The sequence below is a fragment of the Haplochromis burtoni genome, unplaced genomic scaffold, assembly GCF_018398535.1.
Source record: "Haplochromis burtoni strain Fernald_Lab_line unplaced genomic scaffold, NCSU_Asbu1 Contig_7, whole genome shotgun sequence".
NCBI lineage: Eukaryota > Metazoa > Chordata > Actinopteri > Cichliformes > Cichlidae > Haplochromis > Haplochromis burtoni.
The window spans coordinates 5,357,300-5,374,720 of record NW_024582368.1 but is presented as its reverse complement, the minus strand read 5'-3'; the positions used below and the strand labels follow the sequence as shown (position 1 = coordinate 5,374,720).

The 17,421-nt window shown below is 40.9% G+C and overlaps 2 protein-coding genes across 7 annotated transcripts; one reads left to right on the top strand and one right to left on the bottom strand.

Annotated features, from left to right (window-relative positions):
• Positions 1-51: 51 nt before the first annotated feature.
• fam149b1 (family with sequence similarity 149 member B1) lies at positions 52-11,412 on the bottom strand. Of its 5 annotated transcripts, none has more exons than XR_006054981.1 (16): positions 10,883-11,412; positions 8,755-8,871; positions 7,571-7,715; positions 6,818-6,966; positions 6,497-6,640; positions 5,458-5,619; positions 5,203-5,387; positions 4,964-5,106; positions 4,254-4,322; positions 3,624-3,736; positions 3,069-3,293; positions 2,313-2,436; positions 2,051-2,176; positions 1,769-1,846; positions 1,098-1,235; positions 52-946 (listed from the first exon to the last, which is right to left on the bottom strand). XR_006054981.1 is itself a non-coding variant. In XM_014337519.2 (16 exons), the coding sequence occupies exons 1-16, from the start codon at positions 10,927-10,929 to the stop codon at positions 864-866; spliced, it is 2,004 nt and encodes a 667-aa protein (XP_014193005.1). In that variant the 5' UTR covers positions 10,930-11,412; the 3' UTR covers positions 52-863. The 5 variants fall into 5 exon arrangements, 4 of the variants coding, with proteins under 4 accessions (XP_014193005.1, XP_042081624.1, XP_014193003.1 ...); XM_014337519.2 differs by having other exon boundaries at positions 1,769-1,850; positions 2,313-2,388; XM_014337517.2 differs by having other exon boundaries at positions 54-946; positions 1,769-1,850; positions 10,883-11,409.
• Positions 11,413-11,517: 105 nt separating this feature from the next.
• On the top strand, positions 11,518-17,420 carry ecd (ecdysoneless homolog (Drosophila)). 2 transcript variants are annotated; one of them, XM_014337527.2, is made up of 14 exons: positions 11,518-11,855; positions 12,022-12,264; positions 12,373-12,490; positions 12,654-12,741; positions 13,822-14,000; positions 14,293-14,485; positions 14,659-14,787; positions 14,890-15,015; positions 15,122-15,207; positions 15,359-15,462; positions 15,873-16,131; positions 16,343-16,410; positions 16,514-16,719; positions 16,823-17,420. In XM_014337527.2, exons 2-14 carry the CDS (start codon positions 12,060-12,062, stop codon positions 17,057-17,059), a joined length of 1,998 nt encoding a protein of 665 aa, XP_014193013.1. In that variant the 5' UTR covers positions 11,518-11,855; positions 12,022-12,059; the 3' UTR covers positions 17,060-17,420. The 2 variants fall into 2 exon arrangements, with proteins under 2 accessions (XP_014193013.1, XP_005914297.1); XM_005914235.3 differs by having other exon boundaries at positions 11,519-11,855; positions 12,041-12,264.
• Position 17,421: the final 1 nt, after the last annotated feature.

Here is a 17,421-nt window from a genome sequence, read left to right as displayed (position 1 = left end):
TTATTTATTTTTATAAAACAGGTTAAAAGAAAATGCATTGCAGAAAATTGTTGACTTTTTTTTTTTTTCAAGCTTTGTGGCATGGCTGTCTGATAAATGATCCTGAATACATATAAATTTACCTTTTTGCAGTAACCCTGATGTTACCTGTCAAAGCACCCCCGCTTGGCTTAGCTTAGATTTAAAAACGTTACATCCCGTAAAATGTTTTGTACATACGTGACAAGCTATTTACAAATAAAGTTTAATATCACTGCCTCTTATGTTCCTTTTGCTGTCGTGTCATGCAGTTTAAAACCCACAGCCCCTCTCGTGATTTAAAATAAGCTCGTCTTTTTGTTTTCCTTCCTGTGTACGATGATATGCAAAGAGGCTATGGATAAATGCTTGTCGTGTCCCTATAAAAGATACAGTACCAAACTCTCTGATTTAGCTTCAGAGAGGGAAAAAAAGTGCTTTTTATCCTCTGTAATCCTGTCGGGATGAATGTGTTATTCCCTGCATAGTGGGTTCCTGGTACAACAACGCAGCACAGAGGATAATATACAGTACGTTCACATATAAATAGATATATACATATTTACATCATACATGAACTAAGGTCTAAATATGCAGCTCATACTGTACATGAAGATGGAGTTATTGTTAATAATTATTTCTGTTTGGCAGCCTCATAAGCTGATTTTTGAAATACAAAAATAGGGTTTTAACAAAAATATTACAAAAGCAGCGCAATATGAAAAAAAGAACCTGCTACTTCTGTAAAACAAAACAGTTCAGTGGGCACGGATGCTGCAGAGCATTGCACTTTGTTGCACTTTAATAAGGATGAGTGGCTCAAAAGTCTGGAGTTTAGAGGCAAACTACAAGCCAGGTCTGCTGCCTCTGGATGAGATGCCTCCTCGGGTGTGAGACCGAGACGGGACTGACGCAGGCACCAGTGGAGCTGAGAGGAAGAATTTAAAAAAAAAATTATAATAATTTTAAGTTAATAAACAACCTTAAAACCGTACTTGCTGCTTCAATCTCCCGCATTTATAGTTCAGTTCTGAGGCCCGAGTATGAAAGAGTTTCATCAGCCACTTTAATCTACTGACCTGGGACAGGGGCTTGCGGGTCCGGCTCCTCTTCGTCTTTGATGGGCGAGTGCCCCAAGGGGTGGTGGGAAAATGAGTCCAAAAAAGACGAGCTGCTGATGCCAAGACTGATGCCCGTCACACCGATTCCAAGGGAGTCTGGTGCAATGAAGGAATAAATGAATGCATAAGTTATTAGGCGATGTGCTACGAAACGCGCCTTAAAGTGCATGTTCAAAACAGGAAACGGGCCGAGAAAAGCAGGAGTGTTAGCTCACAGTATCAGTGATTCACTTTACCCCAGGATGAACTGTTGAAGGTTATGAACTATGAGAGCAAATAAAAATGATTGTTTTATTGAAGTATATCCACACACTGAGTCCGCTATAACAAGCAGTTTGATAACAATACTGCTTAGCTAAAACTTAACTAGAAGAACAGTAAAGGACGAATGAATAGAACAGAGCTAAAAGTAGCAGTGAAATGAATGGGATTGCATACATACAGAAGTGTATTAGCCTTTTTTTAAACAATAAAATCAACTTTTATTTAACTTTAAATGAACATATTTTGAACATGAGTAGTCGAAGAGGCAGATATAGTCTTACAGAGTGGCGTTCGGTAACCAGGGCAGTACATCACATCAAAATTTTTAATGGTTTCTTTTCAAATATTCAGGCTGAATTTCTGACCTGTGCCCACAGAGGCTCTGCCTGGCCGCCCCTGCCCAATGTTGTCCAATACTGTGAAGGATCGACGGTATGGAGTATCTGACTGAAAGCAAAGTGAGGCATCAAGCATGCTTACAATTCAGAACGTTAACCATACCAGTGAATAATATAGAGTTACTGATGCCATTGTGACCCGATCTACAATCTAATTACTGGAAAATAAAAAAACATTACAGGACAGCTTCTCTATGGAGTCAGAAATGAAATGACTGTATTTTCTCTGATGATTAACCAGCATCTCACCCTGTAAGTGTGGGTTGTGTTGGGGCGAGAGAAAACGTCCAGTAGGTGGTGGCGATCCCTCGGAACTGAGCTGCCAGCTTTGTCATTTATAGCACTGTGGGCACGGCTAGATGGGCCCTTCTGGCGCTGGAGGGATATTTTAAAAAAGAAAAAGAGAAAAGGGCACAAAGTTGACTGTCTGGCTTTATTTACATTCATAAAACACTCTCTCTAGGTTTACTGGCACATTACTTAATTATCTACTTGGTGAGAGTGCCTGTACCTGTGCAGTTTTAGATGGCTGCCCTGAGTAAGATGAGTCTGGGTCTCCGGTGCTAATGGGCGGAAGGAGTGTGTTTCTGCTTAGAGGCAATGGTGGAGAGTTCAGTTGGTCACTGGCTGTGGGTCTGTGGATGTGTGGATGAAGACAGTTTTGTCATTTTATCCATGCTTCATTAATAGCTCCCCTTTTTTTAAAGAGATTTCAGAGGGGTTACTGTTAAACCCATAATAGAAGAGAGGATAAAGGCCTAAAGTTTAATTTACCTTTTCTGGGCCCTATGTGCACGGCTATTTATTGTCTAGATGCACATAGACTGCATTTCGTTGCCTTGGACTTGTGACATGTGCAATCACAATAAAGTTGAATTCTATTCTATTCTATTCTAAAATCAAGTTTGTTGAAAGCAGCCACAAATATGTGTCAGACAGAACTAAACTGAAATCAGTCTGACATCCCAGAGAGCAGTTTACACTCTGATTTTCCAACATACTGGGTGCTTCTTCATATGCTGCACAATAGTTATACATGAACAATCAAGCACTAGTCAGTCAGTGTGGAAGCTCACTACCCGACAACATCTGACAACAGGCTGAGTCCTGCATGTGGCACTGCCACAGCCATAAGCTGAAATGGAGTCTGTTCTAAAGGCAAGTTCTCTCTACATCTGCAAAACTTCACAGGGTGTAGGAGGGAATGAGGAGAGAAAAAGGGAGCAATGTAGGAACTGGGGTGGGTTCTCGTGATGTTAAAACTCACAGACGTGTCCCGCGGATGACCTCATCCATGGATCCCACTGCGCTCGACTGACTCGGATTGGGAACAAGAGGCAGGAGGGTTCGGGGAGGAGGGTTCCTGCGTCGGGCCGATTGTGCTGGGCGGGACAGCGAGGAAGAGCTCTGCTCCAGGGGTCGGCGAGGGCGAGGTTTGTTGGAGGGGACCGCGCTAGATCTCGGTCTGTGAGACGCACGCTCTTCTGGCTCCCTGAGTGGGAAGGAAAGAGAGCAAAACACGTTCGATGAATAGTCTGTTTGCAACCAGCCAACTGGCTGAGGACTCTGCCAAACAAGGTGTTAGGACCAGGGACAAAAACACTGCATGAATGATGCTCTGTACCTCTTGTTCTGCAAAATGTGTTTTTCAGTAAATGGAAAACTGCAAGATATCTTTGTCTCTTTTCTCTCTGAGTTAAAGATTTAAATCACATATTAGAATTCAGAATTGTGCTAAAATTAATTTCCCTGTTTGTTTTTCGTTTTTTCGTTTTTTTTAAAGCCACTGCTCACAGGTTAAGACAGTAATATGTGATCATACTGGCTTCTATCCGGCACACCCAGGTTCCTCTGCTGAAGGGGGATGCTGTGGATCACGATGAGGTCGTTCAGGTTGTGCTGAGTCGCGGCTGCTCCTACAGGGACTCTTCCAGCCTGGGGTTTGGTGTGAGATGAGTGACAGATAGTAATGAGACAGATGGGATGAAAAGTAAAAGATGGAAATGATTAAGGGGTCAAGGAGGGGAGGGAGATAGGAGGGGACAAAACACATAATATAAGAAGAGGCTAATAGGGCTAGTTGTTTCCATATGTATAGTGCAGAAAAATTGCCAAGAAATGGTTATTCGTCATGCAGTGATGTAAGGAGGGCCCCATATTTGCTATGACACCAAAAAGACAACAGTCATAACACTAAAAATGCAACAAAAACAATAAGTAGCAAAATAATACATTCCAGCACTCTCCTAAAAAAGGAAGGCTCTAACTACAGTTAAACTTGTACATGTTTAAAGTAAGTTGCAGTTAATGAAAAAGATAAACAGATGGCGATGCTTCAGTGTTAATCAACAGTCACAAACACGTTTAATCTAGAGATAAAGATAATGAGCCGCTGTGGACGGCATGCACACAGCACGCCACCATTTTGGCTCTAAGTGAGGGAGTTACATACACTGGAAGGCCTTTTCTGCTTTTTGGATTTCCGTCTGGACTTGTGCTTTGAGCCCCTTGACTTTGTGTTCTTTAAGTGAGAGTAGAAGAGGACATGTCCAAAGAAAGAGACAGTGGATAGAAAGGAAAGGAAGGAAGAAGTGTAAGTGAGAAAGAGGGTAATAAGAACAGAAGAAAATTGGATAAAAAAATAAAAAAAGAATGACCAAAAGAGATGAAATAAGACAAAATACATTGGCATGGTGAAGAGTGGAAAGTGAAGAGGGAAGAAAAGAAAACAGTTAATGAACTGGAAGCGCTGAAAGAGTGAAGAGCAACAGGCAGAGGTAATAATTAAGTGTGAACTCTGGAGGAGACACATATGACTCTAGGTAAAATGAGTCTTACCTCAATCCATACAAAAAATGTATTCATTAACTCTATAAGACTAAACTTGCCAATTAAAATGACTTCTTTTCAATTACTACATTGTCATTATTAAAGTGAAAAAGGCGCCACATAATAGCGACACTTTTTTAAATATACAAAGGAAATCTATAACTATTTATGTTCTTCTATTATAACATAGTCACTTAGTTTGATGGCATCTACTAAAAGGAAAAAAATTTTTAATTTTGACCCTCCTGATAGTCATGAAAGTGAAACGAGGCCCACAGTCTGAACTCCCTTAGACGCACCCCGGTTCCTCCCATTACTCCTCAGACCACTGACCTGGAACTGCATGCCAGCTGTGAGTGGGGGCACCCGGCTCTGGCCAAGTTTGGGCAGCATCGTGGGCAGCGTGGAGAGCAGCATAAAGGGATTCTGGAAATCTTGCTGCACGGGGCTCAAGTTCCCAGAAATATTTTCATCATCTGCCAATGACAAATTTAAAACTGTTGTGCATAAGAATGTCGATTTGTTAATTAGAGTTCAGCGTAACGCATGCAAACCAGTCAAATTCAGCCTACGTGAAGTGCAGCATTCCCAGTGGCGTTGAACCAGCTCTTTCATGCAGCCAATGAGCTGCCACCACACATCATCAAACAGCAGATCGAGAACAGCGTGGCGGCGACACCGGTATGGTGAGACTGGGGGCAGACATTTATGCCTCCGACTCGACTCGGAGCAATCCTGTTCCCACTGGTCATCCTCCCTGCAGAAATAGGATCTTATAAGAAAATGAACAACACATAAACAGCAATTCTGAAAACAGAGTAACTTACAAGTCTGTGCTATCAAAAGCAAGATATTCCTCCATCTGACCCTCTAGTTCAGTCACTCTATTCTTGTTATGGCTGCCAATGCCGCTGGAGGTACCAGGCTGAGCGTCCAAGTCTGGTGAATTGGATCTGATCAGATGTGCTCTCCGGCCCTGCACATTCAACCTTACCCCCACCAAGAGAAGACGAGACTTAGTTAAACAAGGTCATTTCCATAAAAACTAAATCCCTCAAATTCAGCAGACAACCACATCTTGAAAAGTAGAATTAACATAATTTTAATATGTACAAACAGGCTTAATCTAATCTCTTTTATATCAACTCGATTTACGGAAAAACTAGTTAGATAGCAGAGCAGCCTAATTCCTACTAGTCTATCAGTTAAAAGTGTGAGTCAAAGCATCATTTTCTCAGAACCATGATACCCACCATGACTTTGGCTCAGATTATTAATTAAAAAGCCAGAGGATCTAGGTCACAAAACCAGAGTCAGCCAGGACTCCTCTATAATTGATGCAAAAACAGGAGTAATCTGGACAGCCAACATCCACTCAAGACAGACAGACAGAGGCATTGCAGTTTTTCTTTAAATAATAAAGCAACTTATGGCTCTTTTGGGCTTTGAACATACATAACTGCTGTAAACTGTTCCATAGTTAGTTAGTGTTAACAGAGTTTATTGACAATAATGGCTGATAATTCTTGTCTCTGCTGTTTCAGAGTATAAGCTGAAGACTGACTGATAAAACAAAGTATAATGTCCATTTTAAGCGGCAGTGACAGGCTGTTCTGAGTAACGTCTGACATTCCTTCAGCCAAGAATGATAAAAGCGATAACATATCAGCCATAATTATGTGGACACAAATCAAACATAACAGCCTAAGATACTATCTAAACTCCACCCTCCAAGATAACGCTAGATCAGATGATGAGATACCACTCACACACGCAGAGATATCTTCGTATATCTGAGAGAGATGCAACAGGTGATCTCTAACCTTATGTATCGACTCAGTGCAGAGTTGAGACTTTGAGACTTACTCTGTTCCTTCCCTGTCTTTCTCCTGGGGTTTAACGCTGCTTTCTTTGCCCGCTGACAGCCTGCTGGAAGCGCTGCCTTTCCCTGAGGTAGTATACCACTGGAAGCCTTCATCACTGGGACACAGCAGCTGAGTCCCCAGGATACTGAGTGACACACACACACAATGAATATGTAAAACAAGTGTGATTCTGTAGAAGAATGGAACACCTTTACAGGTTTTTCTCCACAATCAGAATTAGTCTTTGAACCCACTGCTGCCCCATTTCATTGGGAATTTAAAAAAAGGGCTGGCAGATGATAGGAGACGGCGGATTAAATACCGAAGATGAGGGAAACGTGTGGCCCACTGCTGACATTCATCCTGGAGCCCCTGGAGTATCCCTCCCCCACTGCCTCTTCCCTCATAAAGATCTTTGTCGATCTCCTCAAACATTTGCTGCACCTGCCGTGATGCCGCCTTGTCAAACTCCTATGGGACGGAAACAGGAACACAGGAAAGAGAGTTATTCTTCACGACTAAAACTCCCCACATTTTACTTACTGGCAACATATCGCTATTCAATGCAAGCAACAACGTGCATGATAATTAGCTCCTACTCTCTTGAGGTGCATTCAAGTGTCAAGTTGTTCATGTCATAAAAAAAGGTCAGGGCGGAGAACGATGTATATTTAAAAGATGTCTCTTAACTGAGAGTTTTTGCTTCTCAGAAGCAACTTGAGGACAAAGAAACTAAATAAATCATTGAGTCCTAAAAAAGTTTTGTAGAAACAGCTTGGTCAAGCAGAATCAGACTTTGTGTGTACAAACAAACATCCACTATACTATATAAATACTGTGTTCATCTGTCTTCTTCTAAATGTTTCCACAAATTTGTGAAAAAGAGGCAAATGTTAGTGACTAAATGAAAATCTAACACAGGACTGCAGCAATGTGTTTGTGTCTATAATAAGACAACAGAAAAAAAAAGAAGAAAATCAACATATCTAGTGTTTTAGTGTGCACAGTGTGTACATCCTTTGTTTTACAGACAGAGTCAGGCTGGCATCAACAGTTTTCTCGTGAGCAGACTTACATCGTAGCCCCAGGAGAAAACAGAGCTCCTCTCGGTGGAGATGCCAGTACCCGTGGAGCTGTGAATACCTAACCAGGACTGGCTGGAGTCTACTGAGATGACAGTGGGGCACTGAGAGTGGCCTGAAGCAGCAGATGTCTCTGAGCTAAGCACAAAGACAAAACCGTTATGTAGCCTGGCTGTAAAATCAATGTGAAGAACCAAATGCCCTATATGAAGTGTCCTGTGTTTCTAGCACTCGTTCTTCCTTTTCAACACACGATTTCTCTTTTCATCAGTTTTTCTTGTACCAGAAGAAACGGAAGAAACCAACAACTTGTATAATCTGAAAAATAAGCCTCTGTTACTCCGCTGAGGGAATCGAACTGGTGTCAGCTGCTGATATTATCAAGGTGGAAAGTGTAGGCCAAATGTCAAGGCAATTGAATATTCTAACAGGCTGCCTCATATTTTATTCTTTTAACTGCGCATCTGAAGGAGGCAATGTGATATGAATTAATCCGCTGCTTCTGGGTGTCACATAGCAAGAGCCCTGAGAATCAGTTGTCTGCTCAAGATGGTGTAACATTACAAAATACACAAGCATGAGAATGTGTGTATGTGTGACTTGTTGCAGGCTGTTTTATTTCAGCCTTATTCTGGTGTTGCTTAGGTTTGTCTGCTTACATAACAGCCAAGAAGCAAGGCTTGACTACTCTGCAGTCATTTTTGTAACATACTCTAGGCACTTATTTGAGCACAGAGTTTCTTAAGTACCACTGTCTTTGTTCTCACACAGATTTCAATACAATACTGTAACAAATGGTAAATGGCCTGCATTTGTATAGCGCTTTTCTAGTCCCTAAGGACCCCAAAGCGCTTCACACTACATTCAGTCATTCACCCATTCACACACACATTCACACACTGGCAATGGCAAGCTACATTGCAGCCACAGCTGCCCTGGGGCGCACTGACAGAGGCGAGGCTGCCGGACACTGGCGCCACCGGGCCCTCTGACCACCACCAGTAGGCAAACACGGGGTTAGTATCTTGCCCAAGGATATTTGGCATGCAGGCAGGAGGCAGCCTGGGATCGAACCACCGACCTTCTGATTAGTGGCTGACCTGCTCTGCCACCTGAGCTACAGCCACCCCAAGCCTGGCGTGTGAGTCCTTCTGCAGAATGACCAGGACTCAGTTACCTGTTGTGCGCAGAAGCAGCTTCCTGCAGGTCATGGAGGTAGCACGGAGGGGTTTGGTTGTCGTCTGCTTCTTCTGGAAGAGGATGGTGGTCAAGGCTGCTTCGAGACAACCCACGACTGCAATAAAGACAGATTTAGAGCATTCAGTGAAAAAGCAATCAACAAAAGAGTGTGCAATTGCATTTTGGGATGCTAGGGAAGGATATTAATATGTCAGCTCCAACTACCAAGTCTGAATCTGAACACTGTGTTGAAATACAATAGAAAAAAGCATGCATGCAACTAAGGTGTGCAAAAGCTCCATTACCATGAGTCTTATTAAAATTAATTGTGCAATGAGAAACACAGCCTGTATAAAAGGGAATGATAAGGTCAAAGCAGATTACGATGGATCTAAAGGAATCAGATGTAGAGTCCCTATTATAGTCACTGATGAACTTATGGCACATATACAGTGCTGTGAAAACTATTTGCCATCCTTCCTAATGGCTGATTCAGATCATCAGTCAAATGTTAAGATTCGACAAAAATAACTCTGGTAAATACAACATTGAGTTTTTAAATGGATGTATGGGTAAAACCTAATAACTGGCTTTGCCACCCTTGGCAGCAAGAACTGCAATTTAGAGTTTGTGTTTGCGATAACAGGCAATGCTTAAAATTCACTAGGGAAGAATTTTGGCCGACTCATCTGTGTAGAATTGTCATAACTCAGCCACACTGGTGGTTTTTTGAGCATGAAAGGTCATGCCAAAGCATCTCAATCAGATTTAAGTTCAGACTTTGACTAGGGCACTGTAAAACCTTAATTTGTCACCTCCATTCAGAATGCATTTGCTGGTGTGTTTCGAATTATTGTTCTGCTGCAGAATTCATATTTCCATCAATTATGCTTCATCTAGGTCCTGGGGCAGCAAAGCAGCCCCGGACCATCATACTACCACCACCATGTTTGAATGTTGCTGGCAGTTCTTTTTATGAAACCCTGAGTTAGTTTTACACCAGATAAAACAGGACATAAACCTTGTACAACATTCAACTTTTGTCTCATCAGTCCAAAGATTCTTTTCTCAAAAGTCTTCATGAAGGGATCACCAAGATGTTTTCTGGCAAACGAGATGAGGCTTTGTTTCTTTCTGGTCAGCAGTGGGTTTTGCCATTGAACTCTCCCCTGCATGCCATTTTTGCCCATTTTCTTTTTTTTTGTTGTTGTTGCTGAATGATGAACACTGATCTTAATTGAGACATACGAGGCCTGCAGTTTTCCAAAAGCCTAAGAAATGGCTTTGTCACCATTTCCAGAATTTAAAAAAATCCAGTGAATTTGTTTCTCAGCTGTTTTTGAGTTTATGTAGATTGTGGCTCAGTGTGTTGCTTTTTGAGATCTTTTCACCCACTTACTTAAATTATTTCTTAATTCAACAGGTCTGGCAGTAATCAAGCCTGGGTGTGGCTAGCGAAATTGAACACAGCGTTCCAAACAATGTGGATAATTTATGGCATAACAAAGGAGGGCAAAGACTTTTTCACACAGGGGCAGGTAGGTTTGGATAGCTTCCCCCCCAATAAATGAAATCATTTAAAAACTGTATTTCACATTTAGTTGAAATCTAAATCTTTGTTTAATATTTACTCATATTTGTCTATTTTTTCGCTGCACTGTAATATGACAAGATGACATGAAGAAAACAGACACCAGTGAAAACAGCTGGAGATTATGTGTTTTTTAAACATTACACTGTGATTACACTTGATTCCATTGTATCTGCCCATAGTGTTGGTTTTGTATCTCTTATTGACTCAATCTCATTAAATAAATGTCTACATTTCATTCTTATGGCTTGACAGCTTTCTCTGGAGAGAAAATAAATAGAGTGGGTGGTATGAAATAAAAATGTGACAATCAACTAAAATGAGCTGATTGCCATGTTCACATTGAATCTGTCTAAAATAGACCACGGGCAAGCTGGAATATCGCCACATCGATCAACACAAATAACCATTTTTACGCTTTCTGTCACTAGTGTAGGTTAACAGTCAATCATCAAACCCCCCTCCACTGAATAATAGCCGCATTCAATAACCGTTAGGGAAGGAAAAAAATAAAGAAATTATGTCAGCTACTCACATCTCGAGTTTGTGCGATACAGGTCTCCGGTTGTATCGTGAAATCATTCTCCTTTGCCTCTGTTTTATATGCTCAAACCCTCTCCTCTCCTCCTCGCCTCCACTTCCAGGACGCTCAGGGAACGGTTCAGATGGAGCTCTGACATTTCCTCTAATATTAGCCCGCAGATACTCTGGATAGAGACGCTGTTTCTTAACGGCTGCAGCTAAGCTACGTCCAAAAAAACTAAGCTAGCTACTGGTACGAGGGTGGCCAGATTATTAAAAAAGGCACAAATAGCATCATAGAATTTCCACATTCCCTCATAAAATAATACTTGGTTTACTAAATGAGCATATTAGGTAGCCCAGAAGTTCACTATTAATTACGTTTCTCTCGCTATATATATATATATGTATATATATACATACATATATATATTTTTTTAATGAGTGTTTAACGTTATTGGAGCAAGCTATCGCCAGCTCATAGGATATTCTTTGCTAAAGCTAGCATCACCACCAACAACAAAAATAACGCGGGTGTCATGGATACGCAGCTTTGTTGCCCCGAGGGATCGCGGGAAATGTATTTCAGGCCAACTAAATGTTTCTAGAAAGCCAAAGGCTGCATACTTCAATTCCCAGCATTCATTGCAATAGCAAGTTGCGTTTATAAAATGTATTCGCCGGTCCTGTAATTTTAACTAAACGCAAGATGTGTATTCATCACATTTAGTGGAAAATTAGACTTATTATGTAATTTGCATTTATGTAAAGTAATGTAAAGTATTTTTTGAATCGGTAAAACCGCTAAAGAAACAGAAGGTAGGAACTCTGTTTATTATCTGTTTGGCGAGGACGACTGGAATTCGTCGTAGGACCTAAACAGTTACAGATGGCGTGAAAGAAACGTATTTAGGAATAACCGTAATAAGAGCCGCTCCAGAATATACTAACACAACATAACCAATTTAAAAGGAAGACAAGACAAGGTAAGGCCGAATGAAGCTTTCAAGAGGTTGTCGTGACAATCACTAGTAAAACGTTGAGTTTATCTAGAAGCCTACGATTTCCTCTCTTTATTTCCATCTAAATTTAAAGTCATAATATAAAAGCAGACATTTCCGACCTTTCATATGTCTTTCCACATCCCTTTGGCGTCGTATGTTTTCATTAGGTCTTTTAAAACTGCTACTATGGAAGCTCTGCAGAGGAGAATGATTGAGGAGGACATGGTCCAGTACAAGCTCTTTTTGATCCAGCCAGGCAGCTCTTCTTCACAGCAGACTGAGGAACGTCTGACACATCTAGTAGAGGAGATTTTGGCAAAGGTTGCCCCTCTTCTGATACAGTACATCTGGCAGCATCAGCCAATCAACCTCAAGTATCACCCTGAGAAAGGTAGAGCTTTTTCAGCACCTCAGAAAGGAAGCAGCATGCTGTATGTCTTTACGTGGTTAAAACTCGGTACACACACTAACGGCTGGCGTGTATGGATCTCATTCACAGGAGGCATTCCTGCTCACATTGGTGGGAGCACTCAGTTTGGAGACAATGTTGAGGACGAGTGGTTTATCGTTTTTCTCCTACTGCAAATCACGGAGGCTTTCCCTGAGCTTGCAGCAAGGTAAGGGTGATCCTGATCATAGTTTCTAAATATTTATAAACTCAGAGCAGAGTTTGAACAAAATAATAAAACAAAAGTATCAATAAATAAATAAACACACCCTATTAAAATTCTCAACAGTCATTTATGTCTTTGTTTCCAAAATAATTGTTTATATGTGCAGAGTTGAGGATAATGATGGGGAGTTTCTTCTGATTGAAGCAGCAGATTACCTTCCTAAGTGGCTGAATCCAGACACAAGTGAAAACAGGGTGAGTTTTCCACATGACATGGCAGAGTTGACAGTACTGGAAGCACTGTATGTTTAAGCCCAAATAATTCACTGCCTCCCACAGCATACTACACAGTTATAAACTGATCCCCAGGCAAGCTTTAGTTTAATTTTAGACCTCCCTACTGATACGTTGAAATGCAATTCACAACACAAGGGTTGTATGTCAAAATAATTTTCATTTTAAATAAAAAAACAGGAATGTTAAATTTAATTAGTGCTTAAAATAGTTGTCTGTAAAGACTTTCTCATCGGTCAACTCTCAGAGCTTAAAGAAAAAGGCTTATTCCGTAATGAATGACTGGCAAGAGCCCTCCAGCTATTAAGGGCATCTACCTCCAACTGTACCTGCATACGGCCCATGACATCATCGAGGATCACAGCCATCTGGCACACCAACTAATCTGCTTGTTTCCCATTAAAGAACAGTCTTTCTTATCAACCAAGTGTTTGGTCAAGTGTTAATCTCATTGTCATCTTCAAGTTTGGACAGAAATGATCTGACACTTTACTGCAATGCAATGTGCATGCCAGGTTAAATAATCCCACTGGCACTACTGCGTACACTTGTCACTGCGCAATTTCTCATGTGTAGTAATGCTGCATACTGCACGCCTATAATTTTAAGAATGTGTATCCATTTATGACTTTTAAAAATTCTATTTCTGACTCTAATAGTATTTTAATTTTAAATTTAGATTGATTTAGTGTTGTTTATTCATTTTTTAAATCTTGTTAAATTTTTAGATGCTTGGTGACTTTTTTCCCTCATCTTGTTAAGCACATTTCATTGTAATGTTGACTCCGTGTTAAGCTCGACTTACAATGCACCCAATTGGATAGAATTACTTATCATCATGCTTCATTTTTGTTTGTTTTCAATTTGACTTTTCCTGATTAAAGTTAATGCTTAAGTGGAATAAACCAAGTCTGGAATAAACAAGCTTGGAAGAAAACATGTAAAGACTTACCTGCACAGCCCTTTTAAATTTTATTTACTTGACACTGCCAATTTTTTGCTAAGTGTAGGCTTTTTTGCACCACTCCTTTTCTTTCTCAGGTCTTTCTATACAAGGGAGAGTTGCATATCCTTCCCTGCCCATCTAAATCCACTTCAGTGGGCTTTTCAAAAGATGTGGTACCCAGTGTGGCACAAGCTTTGGAGCTACTTTACACCCACCCAGAAGTCTGTCGGGCAAGCTCCAAGATTTCTTTAGCACTGAAGAAGAGACTAGAGGGGTAAGAGGGATTCCACATATAATCAATATTCAATATTAAAAAGCAACATCATGATAAATACTACTGACAAAGTTACTCTGCATGCGTCAACTGGCACTCAGCCTATTTCAGTTACATAGTTTCCTTAGGGATAAATAGAGCATTCCGATTCTGTGGTTTCCAGCTGCATAGACAGGGAGAGCACTGGCTACATGATATTGGCTATTTAAAACAACAGAATACAGGGTGCTGAATCACTGTTGTGTACTAGAGGAATACAGTTTTGTAACATATTCTTTTTCTTTCCCCTCAGGTATCCAGGGAAGATTAAATCTGGCCTCCACCGTGCCCACTGCTTCATACCTGCAGGTATTGCCATTGTGTTGGCACAGCGACCAGACCTCATTGCACCTGCAGTTTCAGCATTCTACCTGCGGGATCCAGTAGATTTGCAGGCGTGTCGAACCTTCAAGACGTTTCCTCCTGATACACGAGTCCTCACTTTGGTAAATACATCCATCTATATCTGTACTTTTTAAAAGGTAATATCTTTGTTCAGAACTGTTCTGTGTTGTTTTATAAATGCTTATTTTATGTACAGGACTGTAATTAGTGATTTGTATTTATTTATTTTTTGGGAGGGCATCTGTTTCCCCTAACCTTGAATAAATATTTTCAGGTGACGTTCACCCGGTGCCTGTATGCCCAGCTCCAGCAGCAACAGTTCACCCCAGACCGGAGGAGTGGTTTCACCTTACCTCCTCGTTCTCATTCCCAATACAAGGCTCATGAGCTTGGCTTGAAGCTGGTGATTCATTATCTATCTTTGTACTTCGTACTTTGTACTGCAGATAACAGGGTTGTTTTATTATGTAAAAGTCATAATCTTGTGCTCATGCTGTACTCCCAGGCCCACGGCTTTGAGATCCTGTGCTCTAGGTGCAGACTGCCTTCATCAGAGCCTAATGCCCCAGTCAGTTGTAACCCACAGTGGAAAGGCTTTATGGAGAGTTTGAGTAGGAATGGCTACTTCCATGTATGTCACTTTTTTCATGCATGCACATGGCTAAAGTTGCAATACAGTCAGCATTTATCTTTGAGCGCATTTTTAAAAAATGTGTTTGCACTGTTGTCAAATGCAGGGAGAACTGGAAGGTTCAGCACGTTACAGAGAACTTACAAGATCAGCAGAAAACTTCTTCAAACAGTCGGTTGCCTCAAAATCAAGGTAAAGACTTAAGCTGTTCACAGTGTGAATATGTATGCCAATGTCATCTAAGATATCTATTTGAATGAACCTTTTGTGTGTGTGTGTGTGTGTGTGTGTGTGTGTGTGTGTGTGTGTGTGTGTGTGTGTGTGTGTGTGTGTGTTGCCTCAGTGCTTTGTCCCCAGGTGAGGAGGTTCTCCAGCTGCTGCACAGCTGTGAACCATTCAACTTGGAGGAGATGAAGAAAAATGAGTCACAGCTCCCCCAAGAGGACAGTGAGTGAAAATCATGTCTAGAAACTGGCAAAATCTTATTTAAATAATGTGTGAGTGTAAATAATTGTCTTTCTTAATACTGAAAGACATTAGTCACATTTGCCAAGTGATCCATGAAGGCACAATGTGGGGATACTTAATTTAGACCTCAGTTAAGTGTAATTTTCCTAGCTAGGGTAAGAACACCTGTCTGTCTCTGGAAGATTTGTATGTTAGTTGTTAAGCATTGTAACTTTAATATGACCTTGCTAGAAAGTGAGCATTGCCTTTGTCTATCTCAGCCACCTAAGATTCTTTGCCTTGTGCCAGTTTCTTTCAGTGTCTGTCCTTTTGTTATTCTTCCCTCATTCTCTCCATTTTTTTCTTACGGCCATTTCCCATAATTAGTTTTTCTCTTTGTCAACCTCCAGGTGATAGCTGGCTGGATATCACAGCTCAGGATTTGGAGCAGCTGTTGCAGGAGAGAAGTGGGGGTAGAGCTGATGTTGGCAGCCAAAACTCAAGTTCCACCAAACAGAAACAGCATGCCGGGGATGCAGAAGAGAGGGGAAAGGAGAAGGAGGACAACATAGAGGAAGAGGAAGCTGGTTACAGCCTGGTAGCTATCAGTCAAGGGATGAAGAACTTCCTCAAGGCCATGTCTTCGCATGAAGGTGCAGAACTGCCCTGGTGAGACTAAGTGACTTTGTAATCTTGTTGATTTTTGTTCATATTTAGCCAAAAATCTATCAGATTTTAATATCCATATGGATGTAGTATGAGCATAGTTTTCCCTTAATGGTCTCCCTGAGCTGTAAATTGGTATGTGTATATTCTTGCAAGCCTAATTTATTTAGGCCTACATTGTCATACTGACAGTCTTTTTCCATTTCTATTCCAGGAGCAGTGCAACCCAGCCTTTTAATATTGATCCAGACTCAATGGCCAATGCACTGGGAAGACTACTTGGTATGTAATTTGCCAACAGTGAAATATGTGGTATGAACTTGATACAATTTTGTTTTTAAAATCATTAATGAATTTGTCTTTTTTTTTTTTTCTTTCTTTCTAGGAGGCAAAGACGAAGCGCTGGATTCAGATGATCTTGATGATTCTGATAATGATGATGAGGAGGAGGAGGTAGAAGAGAAAGAAGATGGCTTCTGTGGTCAAGCAGAGATGAAAGGAACAGAAACTCTGGACAGTCTCAAAAGATATATGGACCAAATGGATGAGGAATTGATGAAGACTAATGTAGGACAAAGCTTCAAGCGAACGGTAAACTCTCGTAACACGCCTTCCTTTGCTAAGATAAAAACTATTCAAAAGATATGCGCAGGACACAGGTGTCACCCTAAACCTATCTTTATCGTATCTGCAGAATTACAACAAGGCAGGAGCAAGCGGCGATTCCTCTCACCCTTCTGCCAGAGATGATCTCCCAAGGGATAACAAACTGGAGGAGAAAGAGGAGGAGATCCAGCCCTTAGATGTGGATGTCAATTTGGTCACAAACTTGCTGGAGTCCCTCAGCTCCCAGGCTGGGCTGGCAGGACCAGCTTCCAATCTGCTGCAGAGCTTGGGCATACATCTACCACCCAACTCTGATCCCGCATAAAGGGCAGGAAGTAGAATCAAATAATTTATATGTGTCATTTGACTTAATGAGATGTGGGAAGTTAACAGCACAGGAAAGACCAGCAGCTAAATAAATAAACACCAGACACAGTGTGCTTGAGGGAAGCACTGAAATTACTTGTAACACAGATGAAGTTAATATTAAAAAAAAACAACCTTAAATTCATCTGTTTGAAATTACAGTTAACTGAAAGTGAGATTTTGCAGCAAATGAGCATTTTTATCAGGTTAACTGTAAAATTTTAATACCTGTTGCTTTGTGTCATTGTTGCATGCACTTATGGTGGTTTTTGTTCTACTACAAAAAATATTTTTCTAAATAAAGCCATTTTTCATTCTTAT